At 37.0% G+C, this 25558-nt stretch overlaps 1 protein-coding gene across 1 annotated transcript in view; it reads right to left on the bottom strand.

The window, feature by feature from the left end:
- The window catches only part of LOC306843843 (forkhead box protein N3-like), a 34075-nt gene extending 12641 nt beyond the window's left edge, over positions 1-21434 (bottom strand). The window contains exons 1-2 of the mRNA XM_079375530.1: positions 21276-21434; positions 2115-2665 (exon numbers count right to left, since the gene is read on the bottom strand). Coding sequence (XP_079231656.1) covers positions 2115-2651 — 537 coding nt within the window. The 5' untranslated portion in view covers positions 2652-2665; positions 21276-21434. The remainder of the gene's footprint in view (positions 1-2114; positions 2666-21275) is intronic.
- Positions 21435-25558: the final 4124 nt, after the last annotated feature.

The following is a 25558-nucleotide window of genomic DNA, read 5'->3' as shown; positions in this document are numbered from 1 at the left end:
GGCTTAAGCAGCCTTGACTAACATTATAAGTGGACTTCAGGGGGAAAACAGTGTTAAAAAGTGTAAATTATGATTCCTTTAAAACATAGACACATTGCACTGAAAAATGCATATGCTTAGTACTTAGCACAAAATGAAGTGCGGACACATTTGTGGGGTTTGGCTGGATCTTTGACGACTGAGGCTTGTAAGAAAGCTGGGACTGATCTACCACAGTGTCTAAACATCTGCTATTGAGTAACACACTGTGAATCATTATACTTAGTCTGCTGTTAAACCACTAGTTTGCTCTTCTCCTTCAAACATTCTTCTGAAGTGTGTGAGATTTAATACCATTTTTAAACAAATCAAAAGAGGCTATTAATGATTTAAGTATAATCAGAGACCAACATAACTTTCAAGTAAAAAATCCTGACAAAAAAGAAAAAAAAAAACACTTCCCTGTTTCAATCAGAGTGGAAAATGAAACTAAATTAAACCCATATACATTCAAATTTAATTCAGTTAATTCCCTACATAGCACAACCTATATATATCCCAGCCTGTGTTGCCTATATATAACAGTCTATATTAGAAGGGTTGTATGTCAGTTTCAGTAGATTATTTTCTTCTGCCAGAGATTTACATTATTTTGTACTCCGTGAAATGTGATATAACTGGTCAAGTAACCTGAACTTTACCCATCAAAACAGATCACTGTGCTTCATGCCACTTCCCTGAAAGGCTCCCACATTTTACCCACACACACACATATACAAATCTACTCACACACATAGCAACGCAGCCAATCAGTTTGGCTGTTGCTACAGAAACAGCAAGCTTTTCATGTCAACTACGGCTAGGTTGCTATGGGACGACTACTTGGACAGGTACAAACACACTCTTATAGGCACACATACATAATACAAACACTCTGCCAAAGTACGATTTTATCGTTATTTGTCATATCTTAACAAAAAAAAGCATGATTGCATTTTGGTTATTGTCACGCACTGATTACAATTGTGCTATATTTGGATTATAATCATGGACTAGTTTACATATCCACAGCCCACATTCATAAAATCTCTTAGAAACAAACCATAATAAGAAGCCTTTGTTGACTTAGAACTAATCTGTCATAAATTCAATTTGGACTTTGATTTAAGGTTAATACTGCTTTAATAGGTCAATGACAAGCTGCTCGTTTGTTCCGTCCTGTTTATTTATTTAAAAATATGCTAAAATGCAATACATAGAGACGTTTAATTTCTGCATAAAAATTCATTTTTGTTCATTTTATTTTGTCTATTTTGTTTATTATTTAGTTAATTGTATTTATTTTTTGTGGGGGACAATGTAAAAAAAACGTAAAATGTGAAAAGTTTACATTTCAGAATTTTTAATTGCTTTTAAAAGAAACAATTATTAAGTAGTTTGGCATAATCTCTTTTTATTACCTTTTAGAGAATTTTATTTTTTTTAACAAAACGGCTTCACTGCTATTAATATTTGAAAAACTTTGTCTGCAGAGTCATGTGATGTGACCTACGAAATTCATGTGGTTCAACCAACATGCCAAAAAAAACATTAAACAGGATATGATATCATAGAAAGGACCCCTGCAGACCCTCACGACTGTGCGAAAAATCATATAATTTGACCTTTTTATGACAAGATTAGTTTAGGTTGTAAAAATGTCATGTGCTAATGATATTTATGAATTATTGTTTTTATTCATAAATTAATAATTAAATTTGGATTTATATTAAAAAATATATTTAAAAACTAGGAAATAATTATTTCGATTATGTGTTCAATGTGCAAGAAACCTGCATGAATACAAATAGTACATTTTGAAAAAGTTGGCAAATGTGTTTTTTTTCTTTATAATGAACCCAATTGTCCCAATAATGAAGGTAAAAGCTAAGTTTTCATAACTCCTAGACTGTAAGTGGAAAAGAAAAGCATTCAAGAACATATGAACGCCTCTGGGTAAAGTATTTAAAAGCCATCAGGACGATGAACTATTGATGGAAAATCACTCAGGAAGATGAAAGTGTGCGTTCCAATATAACAAGCGGCTCTGTTTTATCTTGATCCTCAGTTAACCTCAGTGAAACACAAGCCCTCACCTGACTGCGATCCTTATCCACCTTCTTGAAGCATTTGTTTAGTGACAGATTATGGCGCACTGAATTCTTCCAGCCAGTGGGGGCGCTGGCGAAGTAGGGGAAGTGCTCCAGTATCCAGCCGTAGATGTCTTTGACAGGAAGTCGCTTGGAGGGAGCGTCCTCTATTGCCATGAAGATGAGGCAGCTGAAGGAGTAGGGCGGTTTGCGGCTGGGACCCGTTGACAGGTGGTAGGGTGGCTCGCTGGGCTCAGGGGAGGACGACGGCGAGGAGGAGGGCTCGCGGCCACCGTTAGCATCCTGCAGGGGGCTGACGCTGCGCAGGCCCGAGTGGCCCAGGCTGGTCAGAAGATCCGTGCTCTCGTGCAGCCAGCTGAGACTGGTCAGCTCCTCGTCCTCGGCCCGGCTGAGGGAGGCAGACAGGGCCAGAGAGAGGTCAGCGGCCTCGGTGTCCTGGTAGAGCTGACTCAGACCCCGCGCCATGCTCCCGCTGCTGGGGCCCTCGGCCTTCTTCCCTGGGGGCATGACCACTGGACCCATGCAGCCCTCGGCTCCTGCAGAGACACGAGACAACACTCTGTGAAGTGATTGCTGGTTTTTAATGGGGAAAAAAATATAAAGTCTTTATTGTATAAGTTGAATCTGTTTGCATCTGTGAGCAAGCAGTTCACACACAATTGCCATTTTTTGTAATAAATAATATTTTTGTCATTTAAAAGGGCATTTAAAATACTTCCAGGTCAATTGTAATTACAATTGTAAAAAAGTAAAAGTAATTACAACTGCAATATTTCACAGTGTACTAAAATATTTAAGTATTTAAAATGAAGTATTTAAGAAAAATAGAATTATAATATTATTCTTAAATAAAATATAACATTAATTGGAAATAAAAAATAGTATTTAATAAAACAGCCATAATTACTCTCTTTTCAACTGTTAAATCATCAAGCTATTTTCTGTCAGTAAACTGTTCATATGAGCTTCTCATTACGAGTTTGTGAAGCATTTACTCTGAGAGTCGCTCTGAGAGACTGAAAAAATGCAGCACATGTATCTACTTAAATCACAGCCTTTGTGATTTGTCTGATCATTGCAGTCATATCACAATTTTGGTTTTATATAAAATAAACCTCCAATACTACAGTAAACATACACTTAATAAACGTTTGCCTGGTTTGTGTAGTTTGCAGGATCGATAAATACAGGAGGCTAAAATCACTGCATGTTAACTTAATCTCTTATATTTGTAGACCCCATGTTTGTCCCATGTTTCCCATGAAACAAACGCGTACTCTGTGAACTCCGAAAGAGAAATGAGACTGAAAAATCAGCATGAGAATGGGAATCCACTTCCAGATTTGAGAGGTGAGATCAGCAAACAGGAAAAAGAAGACCGAGTTGAGACGCTCTGAACAAATGCATTTTACAAAAGCAGTTAATTCAAGCATAAGCTACTCAAATTCAAAATTCATAGTACATTAGTGTCAATGGAGAAACTTTACAGAGCAGACAAACTACTTCAGCTAAACTCACCAGTCAAATTAGCAGCATTTATGAACATTTGAGCACAAACATTAGATTTTTAGGTCTCCAGAGATGAATAACAACTTAAATTCTGTCTGACCGATCCAAAGGCTTCAGAGGAATTGGCATACAAGTCATATGGGCTACTGGTTTTTTATTTATTTGGATACTTCAGGCACTTTTTGTTCTTTTAGGACCTTGGCAGTACAAATGAGCATTCATTATCCTTCTATGGAAAACGGATGTTCATTCACTCCGTGTTCCACAGAAGAAAGGAATGATACGGGGTTAGAATCAAATGAGGGTGAGTAAACGATAAAGTTTAAAGGGATATAAATAGCATTGCTTTAAAGTGAATATTTTATTGCATAAATAAATACATAAATCACTACCCTTTAACTTTTCTACCAAAGTTTAATTGCTGGGTTAGAATTATAAGCCAAAGCAAGTTAAAGCATTAAGTGAACTTGATCCAATCATTCAAAAGCTCTTAAAGAAGAGAATCAAGTTCAAAATCCTGGATACTCAAAAGATGGTGTTAAAAAGTCATTGTGACGAGTTAAATGGAAACAAAGATAAGGCAACTATGTTTTAGAGTAGAAAATAAAACCGATAATTGTGAGATCAAAGAAATAACGCCACAATTGTGCAGTTTAAAGTCACATTATGAGTTGTCATTGTGTGAAATACAATTGCACTTGAATAAAAAGTTGCAATTAAGAGAAACAAAGTCATAACTGTGAGTTGATTTCTCACAGTTATGGGAAATAAAGTCACATCCATGAGATATAAAGTCACAGTTGTGAGAAAATAAATAAAATTCCCATAATTATAAGAAGTTGTGAGATGCAAAACCACAATCACCTTTCTTTTCAGGCTTCCATTCAAAAATGATGTTATAACAGTGATGCAACCTTTTTTACTATGGAAAATCTGATCCGTTCTCTTGCAGCAGCAGTGTGTTTGTGTGTTTGAAGTTTCAGGGCGGTAAGGTTAGCAGGAGGTTGGATTTTAGTGGAAGTAATCCTGGCGCTATCTGAAGATGCATAAAATCAAAATAAGAACTTATCACACACTGCCCAAGTCACAGTAGGAAATCCAGTTAATCTCTCCCTACAGCGTTACCCATCAATTTTAACTCTCTCTCTGACACCCATGCCAACATGTACCCACACACAATTATACATACGCCACGCGTGCATGTCGAGCGACGTGCCAGGGGCAGCACCCCCCTGATAAGGCGATTCAATCAGTCAATACAGCATATGCAGCTGAGCGCTCCTTGGAAAATGCACAGTCACGCCTCAGGGCTGCTTTTGACACTCGTGCTTCCATGTCAAAGCAGAACCTCTCTTCACTCGCACTGATTGACAGCTGACAGCTAGCGCTGCATGGCGAATACAGCATCTGTATCCACGGCAACGGAGCGAGAATATTATCCAGCGCCGCACAATCTGGAGCAGAGATTCCCTGGGGTCAGTCGAGGCATGGCTGCGTTTATAAGATTATACAAATATGGACGGCATCACATCCACATCACAAGCGAGGAAAACAAACTCGCAGGTTTCCCAGCTGGAATCAACTAGATAAAAAAAAAAAAAAAAAAAAAAAAGTGTTTTTTACTAACTAAAATATAACAGAAAACTGTTATAGTCCACTATTTGATTCAGGTCTATGAATGTGTCCAATAAAGAGAAAATAATAGCAATAGGGAAGTCGTGGCCTAATGGTTAGAGAGTCGGACTCGTAATCCAAAGGTTGCGGGTTCGAGTCTCGGGCCGGCAGGGATTGTAGGTGGGGGAGACCAGCTGACCAGCCAGCTAAAACCAGATAAATACAGCGTGACCAGGCTGGGAATTCAGCTAAAAACCAGCTAAGATCAGTCAACCAACTTAGGCTGGTTTTAACTGGTCTTCCGACCTGGTCATAGCTAGTTTTCAGGCTGGTTTAGAGGGGTTTTAGCTGGTCATGCTGGTTTTAGCTGGTCAGCTTGGAAGACCAGCTGACCAACCAGCTAAAACCAACTAAAACTAGCTTGGCCAGGTTGGGAGACCAGCTGAGCAACCAACTTAAACCAGCTTGGCCAGGTTGGGAAACCAGCTAAAACCATTCTACTTCCATTTTAAACTTCCAGCCTGGTTATCGCTGGTTTGCAGGCTGGTTTAGAGGGGTTTTAGCTGGTCAGGCTGACCAACCAGCTAAAATCAGCTTGGCCAGGCAGGGAGACCAGCTTGATCAGTTCAGCCAGGATGGGGGTCCAGCTAAAACCATCTACTGGTTTTAGCAGGGATGTTAACAAATGAGTCGTAAACACAGCAAACTGACACATCTAACATAAAGTGTTATAATGTGTGGTTGTTTTCTAGGAACACATAAACGCACATATATACCACCGTTATGCAGGTTTGCTTTAGTGTATCTGTGGTGGCGCTGCCACAAAACATTACATCTGACAGAAAAGGGCCAGCTAATTTTACTGTTGCTATGACAACAAACTACTCGAACAGGGTACTGTTGGGGCTGCCAGCGAACTTCCCTTACGCTCAAGAATCAATTACATTTTACCGTTCACAAACAGAAAGTTTGAAACCGGCTTTGCTTAAACCCTTGAGGAGTGCTTTGAAATAAGGGGAATTCAGCAAGATATTTCAGGTGAGAGTTGTGGCAAATGACTAAAGAGATCTGAAAACTGGAAACTGCAAACAACAGCTAGCCCGACTGCCTGTTAGCACCTCAAATCTAGCAGATATTTCAGCTCAGTACAAGAGACACTGCAAGCTTGACAGCTTTAGTTACAACAAATGTACAAAAAGTACCACGGTATTATGATATTCTTTGATGTACCTTGGATAACTATGGATATACTATGGCATACAAATATTATAATCATGGATTAAATTAATAAAAATTTAATTTTTTCATTTAAGCTTTCGCCTACTGGCATAGTTGCAAGTAAAAAAGTCAATTTACATTTTGTTTTTTTTTGTTTTATTTTACTTCACAAATGGAACAAGGGCCATAACACCAAATATGAATTTTGTAATATGATGCATCTAGCATTAAAAAAAAAAAACAATCACTGACAGGCTAAAATCTATTTTATATATATATGTATATGTGCGTGATGTGATATGTCCATGTGAATCCTCAAGTTCTGTTGTTTGCTACTTTTTGTACATTTTTAATAATCTGTTAACGAACATCGGTTGGGAAAAATAACCGAAATGAACATCCCTATATCAAAATGTCTGATAATATTGAAATTTCAGAATTCTTCATCAATTTCGATATCACAAAAAACAACAAAAGTACAAAGAAACAAATGAAATAGACCTACATGAAAAACTTCTAGCAATATAAATATTACCTAAATTGTATGACGTACAAAAAAGTATAGTCTTCATTGTGTAAATTAATGGTGAATTTATTCCTATTAAAATTACAACAGTGATTCAGTTGAGAGCAGCCCAGAGATGTTCTTTCTTTTGTTTTTAACATTAATGACACAGATGTTAGCAGGTTTTTAGACCAGATCGAATGAACAGATCGAATATACTGATACTTAAGACACAAATGAGACAAGAAGCACAAGTTTCATGTGCGTGCACTCAAACCATCTCAGAGCGAGCACATACCAAAATATTTGCTGCTTATTGTAAAAAGAAAGGGAAAACAAAACAATAAAATCAAGGAAAATTTAAACAAAACATCAAAGAAGTGACAAAAGGGGACAAAAGACTTTTCCTATAAATGAAAACACCATGAGACATAAAACTGCTTTGTTTAATGACTTGTAAATGATATGTGATTAAATTACAACCGTTACTGCAGGAATTCTCATGAATTAAATCAAAACAAACAAAAGCAAATGTCTCAATGGACTCGAGTTCATTCAAAATATTAAATTCCACAAAACCTGCTAAACAAATCCTTCAACAATAAAGCGCCTTCACGTAACCCTGAGGTGCATCTCACTTATGAGATTTCAGTTCTGGTACGTAGAGTGCAAATAATAGACCTTTGTCTCGATGTCAACACCAGCATTGAGAGAGATTCCCCCTCCGTTCCATCACTGAAAAAATAAAGACTTGTTTAGTTTCCATTTCCTCAGTTCCCATGACAACATGTACATACAGCCAACCAATCAGCCAAGCCATGCGCAGATCAAAATATACGGTCCATCCTTTCAGCCAGCCACATCAGAAAAGTCCATAAGCAATGGCAGCAAGGTGAAAGTTCGTTGTCCGAAGGGGACGGAGCACACAGTGCTCGCCACACGACTCACGACACAATAGACTCGGGCCGAGAACTTGCTCCGTTCCATATGAAGCGCCACTACCCACCGGCTCTTACCATTGGAAGAGTTACGGCGCTCGTTTGCTTTGTTCCCCTGCTCCCTCGCTCCCTTGTCTGATCTGAGCTTAGTGAAGGTGACCGGAGCGCTCTCAGCCCGAGGGTCTGCCAGTGAAGTTTGGTGCAGAGAGCAGACCTCTACTCTCAGAAGTCAGGCTTAAAACAGCGCTGGCCCCGGGCCCCTGCATTCACAGCATACACTGGCAGCATGCTAAGAGATGCTTTTGCAGAGGGTCCCCTCTCTTTCTCACTCGGTTTTTCTCTCGATTACACGGTCTCTGCTTTTGACCTGAACATTAACTGATGGGAGAGGAGTAATCGGGGAAAGAGCAGGGAAGGCAAAGAAAACTCCCCTCTTTGCTTTTATGTTCGGTATGACAGCTTCTGCACAATACATAATTTCATCATTATGACAAAGCATGTGTAGAGGATATACTGGGCTGTAGTGCAAAAGGGGTGAGTAATTCTTGGTAGTTTATTAACAAAATACATGAGATATATTACTTGGTATCAAACAGAGTAGTACATTATATAAATGTTTAAATGTTAAAAGTATTTTATGCTCACTAAGCCTGCATTTATTTGGTCAAAAAATACAGAAAAACACAGTAATATTATGAAAATGTATTACAATTTCAAATATATTTTCCATTTTAATATATTTCACAATGTAATTTATTCATGTGATGAATAAAGCTGAATTTTCAGCATAATTACACCAGTCTTCAGTGTCACATGATCCTTCAGAAATAATATGCTGATTTGCTGCTCAAGCAAGATTTATTATTCTCATCGATATTGAAAACAGTTTCAACAACTCATATTTTTATGTAAACATTGAAGACTTATTCAGGATTATTTCATGAATAGAAAGTTAAAAAGAGCAATTTATTTGAAACATTACAAATGTCACTATTGATCAGTTTAATGAAGCCTTGCTGATTAAAAATAAATCCCTGCTGATTAAATTAAATTACATTCTCTGACCTCATATTTTTTTACTTTTCATATATACAATTATATAAATATATTCGTTAAAATTAAATAAAATTTTAAAAATCATATATAAAAAATATTCCTAGTCAAAGAATCCAACCACACAGTTACTATTTTGACTCGTCACTCAGTTTGTAAAAACATTTTCCCAATGTTTAAAAGTTGTGAAGCTTTTATTCTGGTTCAAGCTCTTACATTATTCATTCAGCAAAAACAGCAAACTGTCATTCTGATGTGTGCACTTATTTTTTTAGGTGTTTGAACTTCTGATTGTGCTGAAACTGCACTTTTTTACATTACACTCCTGATTTAAAATGGATATAATTTACTAGATTTACATGATTATGATAAGAACTGAAAGACTGTATACTGTGCACAGACAAGTGAATGTATTACACTAGTCTCCTATAATAAACTCCACTTTGGAAACAGTGCGATAACTGTATATTTTTAATATTTATTTCCAGTGCTGCACAACTATACTTCAATTCTAAGTTCATTACTGTTTATTTTTAGAAACCGAGGCACATGTGGAAAGGATTTTCAGCGGTAAACATCAGAAGGCCACAGATGCCGTCGATGGAGTTGCTTTAAACTTGAAATATTCCCTTAAATGTCCACCCAAAGATCAATGAAAGGACATTCAAAGTGTCCATTCATTCAAGTCTTAAAAGTGTTTACAGAAACTTTCCCCTCTCAGTCTGAAGTCGAGGTGGTTCAAAAACACAACCGCAAAGGCTTCAGCCCTGTGGCATCACCACTTATCTCCAGCAAACAGGAGGACGGGCCGCTCGCCATCAGCCTGAAGTTGGTTCCCGCAGGTAACACCACTGACTAGCAACCCAGCATTGTTACCCAACTCTTTCCTGGCCCTTGACCATCAAGAGAAAGAGGAAAAAAGAACATCCTCTAGTCATTAGCAGGATTTCAAAGTCGACGCGTCCTCCAGGGTATGCTGTTTGACAGGCCCTGCCAGGGTAACGTGACTGAGGGATGATGGTACCATGATTAGACAGAAGCTCTAGGGAGCAGGCACGCATCCACAGATCTGAGCACAAAGGCAGGAGGAGGAGTGGAAGAGGAAGATGAGACCGGACCGTGAGAGCTGACAGTCCAGCACCAGATACATATTCATCAAACGTGCCCTTTGTGATCCGTCGAACTCGAGACACCACACACTTCTGCTGTTCATCAAACTCGGCCGCCTCCGCGAGACCACCGCAGTCCCCTGCGTCCTTGCCGTGTCAGTTTGTTCAAACAATCCCGTTCGCATCCTTCAGCAGTTTCAGTCCACTTCCTACACTGGCCAGGGACTGGACATTTTAAACGCTGTTTCACGCCATGAAACACATGCTATCAGAAGGACATCGGTCGTGGTGTGTTATACAGCGATGTTGTTGATAATACCAGCTGTTTTGATGCACAACCTTGTAATCGGGTCACAGGTGGGTCAATGACGTGATGCTCATTTTTTGTCCTGTCTATTAATTCATTAAAACAAATTACAATTCACACATACACTGACTTGAATATTTTTCTTCTATAATTAGCATGCTTTTGCAACTCAAATTAATAGGATTTTTTGGGGGGGGGAGATACATTTAAAAAATGCACAAAAATGCAATAAAGCTGTCCTGACATCATAATGAAAAAAGCATTATTAAACGAACACATTTTTTAAATATTTTAACAAAACTGGTTTACTGCTTAGTAATATTTGAAAATCAAAGTCATGTGGTGGGACCAAAAGGAAATGACATAAGGGCAATATTAATTATATAGTCGTTATATTTATAAATTAATGCTGTCTAACGATTAATCGCGATTAATCACATCCAAAATAAAACGTGTTTGTTTACATAATATATGCATGTGTACGGTGTTTATTTATTATGTATATATAAATACACACATATAATACTTTATATATTTTGAAATTATTTACATGCATATACATTTATATTATTATATGTAAATATATTTAATTTATAAACATAACATTTTTCTTAAATATATGCATGCATGCGTTTGGTATTTATATACATAATAAATATACATACATTATGTAAACAAAAACTTTTATTTTGGATGCAATTAATCATTTGACAGCACTAATATATATTTATAAATACTTTTTACTTAAGAAAGCTTCAAATAAATAATGAAAAGTTATTAAAAATAACAATAAAACAATTATTAGGGTGCGTTGACTCAAGTATTTAATGTTTTCTATTTTAATATATTATAAAATGTAATTTATTCCTGTGGTGACAAAGCTGAATTTTCAGGATCAATACTCATATACCTTCAAAAATTATTTTAACATGCTGTTTTGATAACAACAATTATCATCAATAATTCCTATTTTTATCAATGTATTATCAGTGCAGTAATTAAAAAAAATATCAATTTATAAAATAATGATTACACTCACGTATTCAAGGTGTTTTACTTGGTTACACCACATGACTTTTTAGAGTCATTGAATTGAAACATTTTAGAAAATGGCATAATTATTTAAAATGGAACTATAAGTATTCCACAAGCATATGAAACCATTATAAATACAAAGAAATTACATTTCTAATTTTTTAAACTGGATTTTTAAAGAGTTTTCCTTTAAATCACAGAAACATTAGCATCTTAATGTTTAATGGATCAAGGCCCTTGCTTATGCCTGAATTGTTGTTCAATAATATACAGATTCACATCACAGAGAATTAAAAGTGTGAAGCAACAGAGTCCATGACCGGTACACAGCCCTTTCCACTTAATTCCACGATTCTCTCAGAATTCCCAAAATTAATTAAAACCCTTGTGCTCTGGTAACAGACATGATGATAAATAGACTCAGATGTTAAGAGTGTGAACTATGAATGAATACCTGATTCCTCAGAGCATGAATCAGAGGAGTCAGCATCTCAGCTCCACTCCTAATCTTCCCGAGGGTCCCTCACATAATAGTCTTTGGCACTTAATCATCACAATAAGAGGACAAAAGAGGAGCTTTCCTCAATGACAGCTTCTTGACAATAATTGACCCTTTATTGTGCCCAAGAATAAAAGTTCAGCGCTGGGATCGAGACCAAGGAGGTCTAAAATACCTGCAGAAACGATCCATTAGCATTCACATTTACCTCAATGGTAGTTACTCTGCCGATACAGGATGTGATTTGAAATCTGCCATATAATTTTGAATGACTGTCAATAGAAAAAGATGTCTCTATAATGGAATTGTTTCAGCACTTGCTTTAATCTTCAGCTGGTTGATGCTAAGTAAGTGAACTCTGAACCTTCAGTGTGACCCTTGACCCATCAGCATTTTCCAGGGGTATTGAATTAAGTGCAGCGTAAGTTATTGTAGCTGAAAACATCTGCAACATCTACGGATTCACTAAAATGTTGGTCACCAGTTAAAATAAAAACTCAAATAAAAAATAGCATAAGATAACATAAGATTTCTGATTGTTGTCTGAAATAGCCAGAAATTCCCATTCATAAAAACTGAAGCAATCACTCCGTTTTCAGCACATTAATAAAGTGTCTAGTCGCGCTTATGCAGAGGCTGTAAGGCAGTAACACATGAGAAGAGAAATCGAAGAAGTCAGAGAAGCTTCTGTTGCCTGCCACCTTCCTTTTACAAATGGAAAATACATGTCAATTTTTTTATATTCTGGTAAGATAAAAAATACAGTTTTTAAAACTTGTACATATACCTTAAAACTTGTCGAAATCTATAAATGTAACGGAGGGGTGGGAGAACTTTAAAGAATATATGTAAGGAATAATTGACGACGGGCCGTTGAATTATTAGAAAAATAATGCACACCCGAGGTGGTGATGCGGCCACGACGCGAAGCGGAGTGGCCGTTACACCTCGGGTGTGCATTATTTTTCTAATAATTCAACGGTCCGGAGTCAATTATTCCGCTTATACTACGGTTGCCACACCTCAAGACATCGATCAGATTATATATTTCAAGGGATTCGTCCGGTTTTTCTACTTAAATCGCTATTGTGAGTAGGATTATTTCTTCCGCATCTCATCCAACGACTCTTTTGCTAGTTCCAAAACGTCATTTTAAAGCTGGCAATGGAGGCTTGAGCCGTTGATAGCAGACTAATGCAGTTAATAATGAAGTTATTAGAAAGAGAGCGAGAGAGACAGAGACACAGAGAAAGAGAAACAGAGAGAGAGAGAGAGAGAGAGAGCTTGTATGAATTAGGCTACCTCTGTGTGTCCCTCAACAGTGTTCTGAAGCACCGTCTCTAAACTGTAAGTCTGCTTTAAGATGCAGCGCTGTTATTACCTCGCTAGTGAGAAATGTCATGTGTAGCCTTTAAGTTGCTACACTAGGCTAACTGATAAAATCGTCAGGGCAGCGCTGACAACGATGCGAAGTGATATGGAACTGTAATGCGGTCAAGAAAGCTGCCTGGAGCTACGTTCGCCGTGCTTTTACCTGAAAATAATTGCACACCTCAGAACGTTCGTCAGCCAATCAGATTCAAGCATTCAACGGCCCCGTAGTATAAATATAAATATCTATCCATCCATCCATCCATCTTTTATTTTAGTTATATATAATATATATAAAAATGTTAATATTTTATGTTAAGATTTTAGTTTTAAAAAATGTTTATTTTCTAGTTATCAACTAATAATATATATATATATATATATATTTTTTTTTTTTTTTTTTTTTTATTATAAATTATAAACAAACAAATATTTAAAACTAATTTAAAATGTCTACTCTGATAAAAATCATTATCAACTCTGATAAAACAGATTTTCAGTTTTGAATTGTCCCCACGTTTTTCACTCCGACACAGCAAAATAAACATGAACCAATTATTCCCCTGCCTGAGACTGAGTATTATTTACTGAATCTCCACTCCAAATACAACTACACACACACCAAGCTAAGATCTTTCTATGAACTATGTTCTTACTGTACTAGTTACCTGCTTGCATTTATTGAGGTCATCTTGGAGTTTGACTGACTTCTCTGACTAGCTGCTCTTGTATGTCAATAAAGAAATAAGCACAAAAGCAGACAGTTCATATTCATCATATGCTTTAAACAGTCAGCTAAGGCCATTCTATGTTTATGTACTGCATGTGTGGACCTCTCCATAGAAGCGCTAGTAACATTTCAGACAGGAGAAACTAGACCCGCAGCACACTCATGACCGTCACAGCTGTTCATTCAGACCCCATCAGAAGCCCATTCTCAGATGTCCAGTGCTATGAATGGAGCGGCCACAGCCTCGGCAGAAAGGACTATTAAGGTATGAATGCCACGCTGCTCTTTACCTAAGCAGCAGCAGTGAAAAAAGATGCTCCTCATTCCTGCTGTTGTTGGTAGAGAGTGAGTTTAGGGCCTCTCTCAGACTGCGCTCGGCTTTGCGCTGGTGTTTAAGCTCTGACATCATACAGGAAGGTATTTTTCCCCTTTGCATTGCCAAAGAACAGGCCCACGCATGGTCCAGACAGAGCACAGGAGCAGAGGGACATGCTCATGAAAATGTGACTGGAGAGATGAACATAAGAGATCTCTTAATGCTTGAGATCTGGGAAACAGAAATCCTGGATACGCTGCGCACCTAGCCAGTGATGTAATCAAGACTCGGTACCAAGAGAGAAAAAAAACACTCATTTAGATCCATGTGTGTGATTTTATTTGTGGCGTTTTGCTCAGAAAGCAGATGATTGTTCTTCCTGCTGGAAACAATCAGAGTGCACCAGAGATTTCCCTTTAAAATAACACAAAACAAACACTTATCTCACCAATCACTGTCCGCCATCTAATGCCACACCAGTCAACAAAACAAAATTATATATATATATATATACATACATACATATATAGAGAGAGAGAGCAAGGATGCAATAAAAATAGCAAAAGTGACAATAAAGTCATTCATAAGTACAAAATATTAAAAATGAATGCTGTACATTTAAACTTCTTAAAATATTGATAACAATAAGAACCATTATTAATAATTGATCACTAAATTATATCAAAATGATTTCTGAAGGATCATGTGACACTGATTGGAGTAATGATGCTGAAAATTCAGCTTTGCATCACAGGAATAAATTACATTTTAAAATGTATTCAAATAGAAAAGAGTCATTTTAAATTGTAATAATATTTCTGTTTTTACTATATTTTTGATCAAATAAATGCAAATAAATGGAGATTTTTTAAAAGCACCTGAAAATCTTACAAACCTCAAACCTTTGATTTTTAGTGTACACAATTAATTAATCAGATCAGTTACTTTAAGAAAAAAATATTCATTTTAACAACAACAACTTCAATATAATAAGCAATAATTGCTTTTTCTGACCTAACTTCATATACACACACTGATGTCCTTGATAGTGACATTAACTTATTAGCCATTGACTATTGCTATTTAAGCAATACTTTAGCAATAATGTACGCAATAAACTTATAAATTTGTTTCCATTAAAGGGGTCATATGATGCGATTTCAAGTTTTCCTTTCTCTTAAGTGTTAAAAGCTGTTTGTGCATAGATAAGATCCCTAAAGTTGCAAAGACTAAAGTCTCAAACCCAAAGAGATATTCTTTATAAAAGTTAAGACTCTGCCACACCCCCCTAAAACGGCTCATTCAAACACGCCCCCCCATGTCTACATCACAATGTGGAAATATTTGCGTAATGCCGCCCAAATGTGCACGCGAGGAAAGGCGGCATGGTTTCAGTAACCACAGTATTGTTGCTGCATCCAAGACCGGGAGACGATAGGTGTGTTCAGCTTCATGCAGCACCGAACAGACCGATCGGCGGCTGACTTGAAGCAGTGCATGCCGGGTTAGAAAAATTGTCCGACTTGAACCGGCACCGACGCCACGTCACTGTCACGTGTGGCATCAAAGTACCGCGATAGCAGCCGGCTGACTCAGCTGGCACAGTTTCTCCAGACTGACTGCAGGAGCGCTGATGACGGCACAGCTGTTTCACGATTGGCCAAATTCACCACATAACAACAATGACGTGCGTTTCTTACGTCTTCAAATCCAATACTGCTCACAAATCTTATTTTACTTGGAAAATATCACATTCATGTGAAAAAATGGACTAAGGCTAAGCCAAACTTTGAACATTTTATAAAAGAGATTAAACAATATGGTACTACATCTGATAAAATTAAGAATAAAAAAGCAAGAGAGACCTATGAAGCTTAAATTGTTGTAATTTTACCCCTGGCATGAATTGTTTCACTTTACATATTCTCATGAATTTGTATTTGTTTTTGTACTTGTTGTATGCTTGTACAAACCCTTGTATAATTTTTGCATAATAATAATAAAATACTGTTTTTAGAACAGTAAAAGCTTTTTTACTGTATAGTCGCAATGTTATATTGAGTCACATTTAATAAAAAACACCGATAAAAGCAAATATACCCCCACTTTATTGGTATTTAAATAGTATATGTTTATGTTGAACTTTATTCTTGAACAGATGGCCCTGTATTAAGCAGTATATAAAAAGTGTTTCTGTTGCTCATGAAAACATTTCTGAAACGTCTGTGCATTTGACAAATATTGCATGTTATTCACTTCATCTGTGATAAGAGTATCCAAACACAGCGAGAGCATTACTACCGGGAGCAGAAAGACTTCACGTCTCCGCTTTCAATTCCGCCCCCGGCTGCAAGCGGCTACTCTCGCCGATAGGCCTGTGTGGCGCTGTATGAAGTCAAACACACCTACTGTGTGTTTCTAAGCGAAAGCAAAAGCACTTTATTTGGCCTCCCTAAAGTAGATGCAATTAGGAATCATTGGTTAAGATTTGTTTACAACACAACAGCACAACCCAAATATTCGAATTTGTGCAACGCATTTTATGGACGACCGTTTTGTGAACCTAGTAGAGTACAAGGCTGGCTGTGCACGAAGGATATTTCTAAAAAAAAAAGGGTCAATTCCGACTTTGCTATGACAATCTGGCACCTCTGAATCAGCGACTGTATGTATGTTTTGTTATTAGTTCAAGTATTTGCTATTGACTATTCAAATGTGGAGTTTTGTGCATAACGCGTCGTGTGTGAGTGTGTGTGGGGAACAGGGTCGCATCACAGCAAAGTGTACAGCCTGTCAGAAATCATCTTAACCGCGGCTTGTGTACTGCAAATACATACAAGCATCATCACTAGGGCAGGGTAAAAAATATAGATTCTCCGATTTTAATCGATCTTCAGTTTAACGCAACGATATCGATTCGGGAAATCCCCGAATCGATTCTTAATGCGCGTGCTTCACATAAGAGGATATGAATATTCACCTCTCGTCCTGAAGGTGTCACCATCTTTCGAATTGCTCCACTAAAAAAAACAACTGTGTGCACCCTATTATTAATGTAGATATGTATTTCAGTAATAAACTTAAGTAGGAGAGTTTCAGTTACCAGAATTTATATCAAAATATGGATCCCATGTCTGCAAAACTAACATTTTAAATGAAATATTGATAGCTAATCGATATCGAATCGAAACGAAACCATAAAAATAAGAATCGAATCGCAGAATTGGTCACAATACCCAGCCCTAATCATCACTGTGTCTAACTAACTTGAAAGTTGAAGCTAGCGATTATGGTAAGGGGCGTTACATTTCCGATGCGTGCTTGTGGTGTTCGGCCAATCACAAAGCACTGGGTCAGTTGGCCAATCAGAGCAGACTGTGGTTGTTGGAAGGAGGGGCTTTGTAGCGTTTGAGAGAAACAATGATCTTTAAAATAGCATCATATGACCCCTTAAAATATCCAGTTTCACTTAGAAATGTAAAATTACTGAAGTAACACAGCTTTTGAATTGCAATTCAATTCATTACCATGCCAATTCCAAATAGAAAATGTAAAAAATATTACTTTTCAGAAAATCCAACCTTTGGATGTCTTACTTGTAGATGACTTTGAACATCGGGATGTGGGATAGGAGACAGTATTTTACATCATAAAAAGACACACTTCAGCTTAAATGATATAATGTCTAAAAACTGAAACGTTCAGCTCAAGCTGTTCTTTGACTCATGAGGTGAGTCTGAGAGATCATCCAGCCGGTGCACTCAGACCCATGCTGTAAGCGAGCTGACACTTTCACTTTTACAGTCCAAGAGAGGGAAGAACAAAAAAAAGACGAGGATGGAAGAAAGAATGCTGTGAAGTAATTTTTCATCTTTCATAAGGATGACAATAAAGCACATAAATCCCAAATATGGTCCCGATTACTGTGGCTGTATAGGAAACAAGAGTTCTGTTTGAAGGTCACACGTCATTTTAGAATCATTTGAGATTTTTTTATTAATACTATGAATTAGTTTTTATTTTTAGATCTTCAATTTCCATTTCAATCTTAGTTTGGGTTAGTCATGTATTTTTATGCCTATATAGTTTTACTTTTAGTTATTTTAGTACATCACGTTAAGCGAAATAAACATGACAAATATTTCCTGAAATTAGCTGATATAAAATACGTTTTTTGTTAGTTTTTCAAGGAACAAAAAACATTTACTTTAAGTATCAAAAATGTTTTATGGTTTTAGTTTACTATAATAATCCCGTTTAAACCTTTTACAAAATATTTATTTAAATAAAATATTAAATGAAAAGTAATGAAACTAATGAAAATACATTAAAACTTGAAATAAATTTAAATAATACTGAAAATCTAAACATAAAAGCTATATAAAAAAATAAAAGCTATACCAAAATATGAAGAAATACTATAATAATATAGAAATAACGCTAAAATAAAAAGCAATAATAATAGCGATAACCTAAGCAAGCACCACTAAAAACTTCAAGAATAAACAGACCCTGTTCATTTTAGAAAATGACACAATGGCCCAGTGGCGAAGATGATCAAATCACTTATGGGTCACAAAGGCATGACATCATCATCACCACCACATGAAATCTGGGCTTTTATAGCTGCTTATACTCCAGTAAAGATAAACGCAGCTAATCATTACTCCTGCTGACTGAGGGTTAGTTTGGACGATAAGACATACTTGCACAGAGCTCAAAATGCTTCAAATATACAGCTGCCCCACTACACACAAAGTACAGTGCCAACCACTTTCACCAGCAACCGGCCAGTAAATATGCATGAAAAATAAAAATAAAAACAGTCACTGACTCACGCAGCCAAAACGGCCGTCGACCAATCAGAAGCAGAGCAATCAGTCAGACTACAGCATGACATCATGAGTCATGACATCAGCCCCTGAAACTAAACACCCCTCTCGCTCATCGCTTTGCTCTTTTCTCTCAAACAAGTTCAAGGACACTGAGAGGAAACACAGTGTTCTGGCACCAAGGCGACTGGTTTTGAGGCCAGAAACTCATTATCGTGGCCGAAGAGTTACAATTGCGCACTTGTTTTTGCGTCTTTAGATTAATTGGATTCGCATTCCAGGACTGATCCTCATCAACATTACACACTGCATTGTGAAGTACAGCATATTGAATAAGTTCATATAAATAATATAAGGTTTTTGTATCAACCTCACTACATTTATATAGATTTTATGTCACTTATATATTATACTTCAAGCTAATTCCATTTTGTTGAGGATTTGAAGATATCCTGACTTAAAAACAAGAAAAAAATAGCGGCCGGTGATATTTCAGTATCATTGATATAGCCTAATGTCATAGATTTTATTAATGTTTTGAATTAGATTGCAATTTTATAGTTTGATTTCAATTTAATTTTAGTAATCTAAAAGTTTTACTAATTATGTTGTTCTTTTTATTCGTTTTCTGAGAAATGTCTATATAGTCCTTACGGATTTTATTCATTTTTATTTATTAGGTTTTAGTTGTTTTAATACTTAAACTGAATGAAAACGATGTTGACTTGGCAACGGTCTGAAATGAAACAAGTTTGAGTTTTTTAGACTTAATTTCATTTCAGTTAACGATATTTATTTAGTTTCAAGTAACAAAACTGTGTTTTTATGTTCAGTTTAAAGTAGTACACGGTGATACTAATTAAGAAAATGATTTTTATTGTGTTTTATATTTTTAATCAGACATAAGAGTTAAATGAAAAATGTGTGTAAAATGAAAAATGAAGTGTATATCATAACAGTTAATCTTATTGGTCGGCAGTCCAAGAGTGCTATTATTCAGCATTACAGCACAGGAACGGTTGCACTGTTGACCGGAGTGTGCGAGCGGTAAAAAGCGATTTTGCCTGAAATAAGAAGCAGGTTTTTAAAAAGCAAAAACATCTGTGTTTTCTCTCACATTAGGTTCGCTCAGAGCAGGGTTTCTCCACAGAAGATTGTTTTTTTATCTTCCAAACAATGGACCAAAACTATTTGGTTACCAACAATATCTTTGTGTTCTGCAAAACCTGAGGTTAAGCAAATATGACAGAATTATTACTTCATATTCCTCACAGGACCTGCTGACCGGTCATCACATATTGCATCTGATTTCAGGTTTTCCAGTCCTGTGGGGACCTTTGTCCCAAACACTCATTCCCAAAATGACCAAATACACTTAAACTGAGCACAACAAAACAGCCTTAATACCAAAAATGGAAAAGCAATCTGGCAGATAACACTGTGATACAGTCACCCAAGAATCCAAACCAGCATCCCAAAAGTGTAAACAGACTCCACACACACACACACACACACACACACACACACACACGTGGCAGCGTCCATATGTGCACAATCAGCTGTGTAGAGCCAGTCAGACCGAGGCGTCTTTCTGCTGTTGCTGTGCTCCTCATCAGATCTGCCTCTCCTAACTAGTTTTCCGCCTGACAGACACAACATACCACACACACACACACACCTACCACCATCTGTCCAGGCTATCACAGAGATCACAAGCAGTCTGTGGTAAACCTGTCTTCCCCACAGAAACGCTCCTGAGGTTCCTCAGATGGTCTAACAGATGAGAAGTTAATGACAAAACTGTGGCGTTTCCTTCCAAATCCACGGCAAACTTTTGTCTCAAGCCATTCCCTCCCGATTTCGCACAAACAAACAGCCTCGCGCGCTTTTCCCAGTAAAAACAATGCAGTCTTTCCTCCCAGACAGGAAGAGCACCCCCCCCCACACACACACACACACACACACGTATTCCCCTCGTGCACAGCGATGACTCATTTCCACAATGCGTCCCTACACTCCCAAACACACTCCAGCCTCCTTTTGTTAAAAGCCTCTACAACAAACACACTCATAAATGCGCGCGTGCCCTAAACATCAACAATCGAGTCACCTTTTAATCCTGATGCGCTCTGAAGAAGCCCTTCCACGTGTATTCCTGTCCTCCCGATGGAAGCGGGTCAGTTCCTGCACTCCAGCCCCTCCATGTTCTTGGAGTGACCACAACAACAGAGCTGCGTTCCTCTAGTCTCTCTTTGCCTATCTCAGTTTTCCTAAGCAGGGGTGTGCTCTGAGGCTTAGGCAACCCCTGGAAGAAAATGCAGCGCTCTCTGGGTCCTAGTGCTCGTCTCTTGCATTCAAAAGATGCCATTGTCTGTGGCTCAGGGGGAAGCCCTGCTCACCAGAGGCTCTACGGAGGCTGCAGGTGGCATTTAATGCTGCAGTGGAGAATGTGTTTATGTATCAATTATAGGGTGATAAAGCAAAGAACTAGTCAGATTTATGGCCATAGCTGCTGAAGATAACTGTAAAAAGTGTCAACTGCAGCATTTCATTTACACACATACTAAAAAAACCTTAGAAACTATTTTCACTCTTTTTAATAATAGGCCTAAGCTTCACAATTAGGCCTGTGTATCACAGAGAAACGTAACACTGAATTTTTCACAAAGTATTTTTTTAAAAAAAGGTATTTTCTGGTAAAACATAGGCTGTGATAATTTTATTAAGATAAAAATAATTCTTTATAGTAGGCTATACTGCTATTGTTTCATTTATAGATGCATTTACGGTGGTGGCAAAACCGACAGATCTGAATATATTGACCTTTTTGTGCCTCCAAAACATGATTTCACTTCTTAATGTTCATGAAACATGCAGATGGCTGTTCTGAGCACAATAAATATCAGAAGTGAGTCGTACTGTTTTTATCCACTTTTAACTTAATATTTGGTGTGTCCATCTTCTGAAGCAATGACAGCAGCACATCTCTCTGGCACGGTGTCAATATATTTCCTGAGAACTTCAACACTAATGTTGTCCCATGACTTCTGCACCTCAAGCAAAAGGCTTTCCTTTGAATGTACAATAGATCTCTCCAGTTTATTTTCCAACTCGCCCCAAATTTCTTTGATGGGTTTGAGATCTGGACTTTGAGGAGGCCAGTCCGTCATTTTCAATGTTCCAGCAGATTCCTTCTGTCGCAGGTAGTTCCGGCAATAATTCGTTTTATGGCTACTGCAATGATTCAACAACTGAAATATGCCAAGTGCTCTAACAACTTTGGCCACCACTGTAAATGTGCTTTATGTTGCACTCTTGTTCACAGTGGTTAAAGGCCTCGATTTACTGATGTATGAAACAGCAATGAAGTTATTGAGCAACATCCAGATTCTTGGGTCGGTTTGGATGTACAGCCTACAAAAAAAATCTGATCTGGGCCATGTATTTTAAAAGATATTGTTATTTACTGAAATTATTGTGATTGCATTATCAAGGGAAATAATCAACAACTATGGCTTTTGTCACAATCGTGCAGTCCCGACCAAAAAATTTAACTCCAGCACTGTAATTTGTGCTGAAATCATAAAAGCTAAAATTATGATCAAAGCCACCAACTATAATCTGATTGGTCTCATCATGTGCATATTCTTACCAGTCTGCTCAGAAATGATACCAGGTTGCAGGTTTTCTTTCTTTTTACCAGACTGATGTCTGGCATAATATATATATATATATAAAATAAATTTTCAACATTCTGTATTACATTGATCGAAAGTGACAGTAAAGACATTTCTAATGTTACAAAAGATTTTTTGAAAATTTGAAAATATATTAAAATACAAAACAGTTATATTAAATTGCAGTATGATTTTATAACATTACTTTTATTTTATAAAATAAATTCAGCCCTGGTGAACATTTTTTAATGGTAGAGTATATATCCATGAGCAGAACTATATATTCTGCTCGTTCACAAAATGTATGTCCATGATAGTCAGTATTGGACAGAAAGAAATCCAAGTTACAAAAACAAAGGGAAAAAAAAGTAATTTCCCCGTAATTATACTTCTGGATTTTCTGTACACTGCTGTGTAATTATTTGAATATTTCCATTACCATCTATTATTAGTACACTTCAACCTAACACACCCCTAAACAACATATAAAACCAAAACAAGCTATAATTGGTTTGCTATATAGGCAGTCATTTCTCATTTTCTTCTCAAGTGGGTGGTTCTTGGCCAGAATAAGTGCACCAGATCTTATGGAAACCCATCTATATGAGACGATGGCAGTCAACTGACCACTCAGACACTGGCTGGGGGAAAATATGCAAGGAATGGGCAGAAAAACACAGCATATTTTGAACACCATGCATGAAGCCGGCCTCTCTGTGCGCTGCGTTTCTCAGGAACCCATAATAACTGGCTTCAGCAGAAGACGACATACCAATCTGCTGAAAAGATGCATTATAGATCTCTGACATTCATAACATTATCCCTCCACTGGCAGTCATACTTCTTTTTAGTGGGATTTAAATGCTTTTACAGTAGTTAAGCACAACATTCGTCATATAAATAAAAGGGTTACCTCCAAAAAGAGACAACGACATCAACTCCAGGTGAACCACAATTGCAGGGTGAAAGACAAGATGATTGTCTGAGTGATGGATTGAAAGGCTGGAGATAAAGTGAGAGAATGACAGATTACAGGGAAAGCAAAAATGGGGGGGAAAGAGATCTTGCCCTTGCACGCTAGTTTTCAGCAGCGGCTTGGATCGATAGTAATCCAGAGAGCAGGAGTTGTTTATTTTGGAAAGTCTGAGGGGCCTGAAAGGGTGGCTGCTTTCTCACACAGCCATTAATCAGATGGCGGGGAGGAACCAGCGTGTCAATGCCCACATGCCTGTCCGCATACCACACAGCAGACACACATCACTGACTTACTGTAGTCGTAGCTCACACACCCTCCTCCTCTCCGCCGTGTGCTGCTGAACGCCTGTGTGCTCGGCTTAAACCATCTGAAAACACACAGGACACAGAAGTAATCAGTTATCTAGCAGAAAGTGACTGGTTCTTAGGGGAAACCGACAGCTGGGTAGTCTGATTTTTTTTTTAAAGCGTATCTGTGTGGATTATAAGTGCTGTATGCTGTATATAGAGAGCCATGGAACAGTTTATCATTTATCAGCACAACTATTGCACATCTCTTTATATTCTCTTTAATAATGTGAATTAATTCATTAGTAATGAATTAAAAATAAAAACCTGCTGAAAATTTACTCTCATGCCAATCAAGATTTACAGTAGATGAGTTTGTTTCTTCATCAGAACAAATCTGAAGAAATTTAGGGTAGCATTACACCACTTGCTCACCAACGGATGAGCATTGAATGGGTGCCGTCAGAATACAGTCCAAATAGCTGATAAAAACTAGTGCCGTCAAGAGATTAATCATTATTAATCACATCCAAAATGAAAGTTTTTGTTTACATAATATATGTCTTCTGTGTATATTTATTACGTGTATAAATGCACAGATACAGTATATTTTGCAAATATTTACATGTATTTACATATATATTTATATTCATATAATTTATAAATATATTTAATATACAGTATAAACATAACATATTTTTCTTAAATATATACATGTATGTGCGGGTATTTATATATACTGTACATAATAAATATACACAGTACACATATATTATGTAAACAAAAACTTATATTTTGGATGCGATTAATCGCGATTATTCGTTTGACAGCACTAATAAAAACATCCATCATTTAATGTCTTTTGAAGTGAAAAGCTGCATGTTTATAAGAAACAAATCTGTCATTAAAGCATTTGTAACTTCAAACAGTTGCTTCAGTCCTCTATCAATAATATTGTTTTCCAGTGAATACGTTGTTTTGTCTGATTCAGGAGAGAAATAAGCACAGATCAAGCACTTTTTACAAACAGTCCAAAACAGTTCTAAAGAAATATTTTGGTGGATTTTGATGAGAGAGAACAACAGGGGATGGACTTTTCACTGGAGGAAGCTTTATTATGGAAACATACATGCACACATACTACATATACAGCTATATCATCTCCCTGCTCTTATATAAAGTTGTATATACTAGTGTGGATATAATATCTCAACATCTTGATTGCTTATATCGTCACAAAAAAATTGACTCTATTATTGCCCAGCTCTAATCTACTAAATAATGACATGAAAATAATCTAAATATTAAAATTTTCTGTAAATCTGCTTTGAAACAATGTATTTTGTGAAAAGTACTATACAAATCAATTTTACTTGACTTTATGGAGTTCATTCATGTGGGGAGAGTAAGGTGTAACAAGAAACTTTACATGCCCATGGCGAGATATAAATGT

The sequence above is a fragment of the Barbus barbus genome (genome assembly GCF_936440315.1).
Source record: "Barbus barbus genome assembly, chromosome: 24".
Lineage (NCBI taxonomy): Eukaryota > Metazoa > Chordata > Actinopteri > Cypriniformes > Cyprinidae > Barbus > Barbus barbus.
This window is presented reverse-complemented; position numbering and strand designations above follow the sequence as displayed.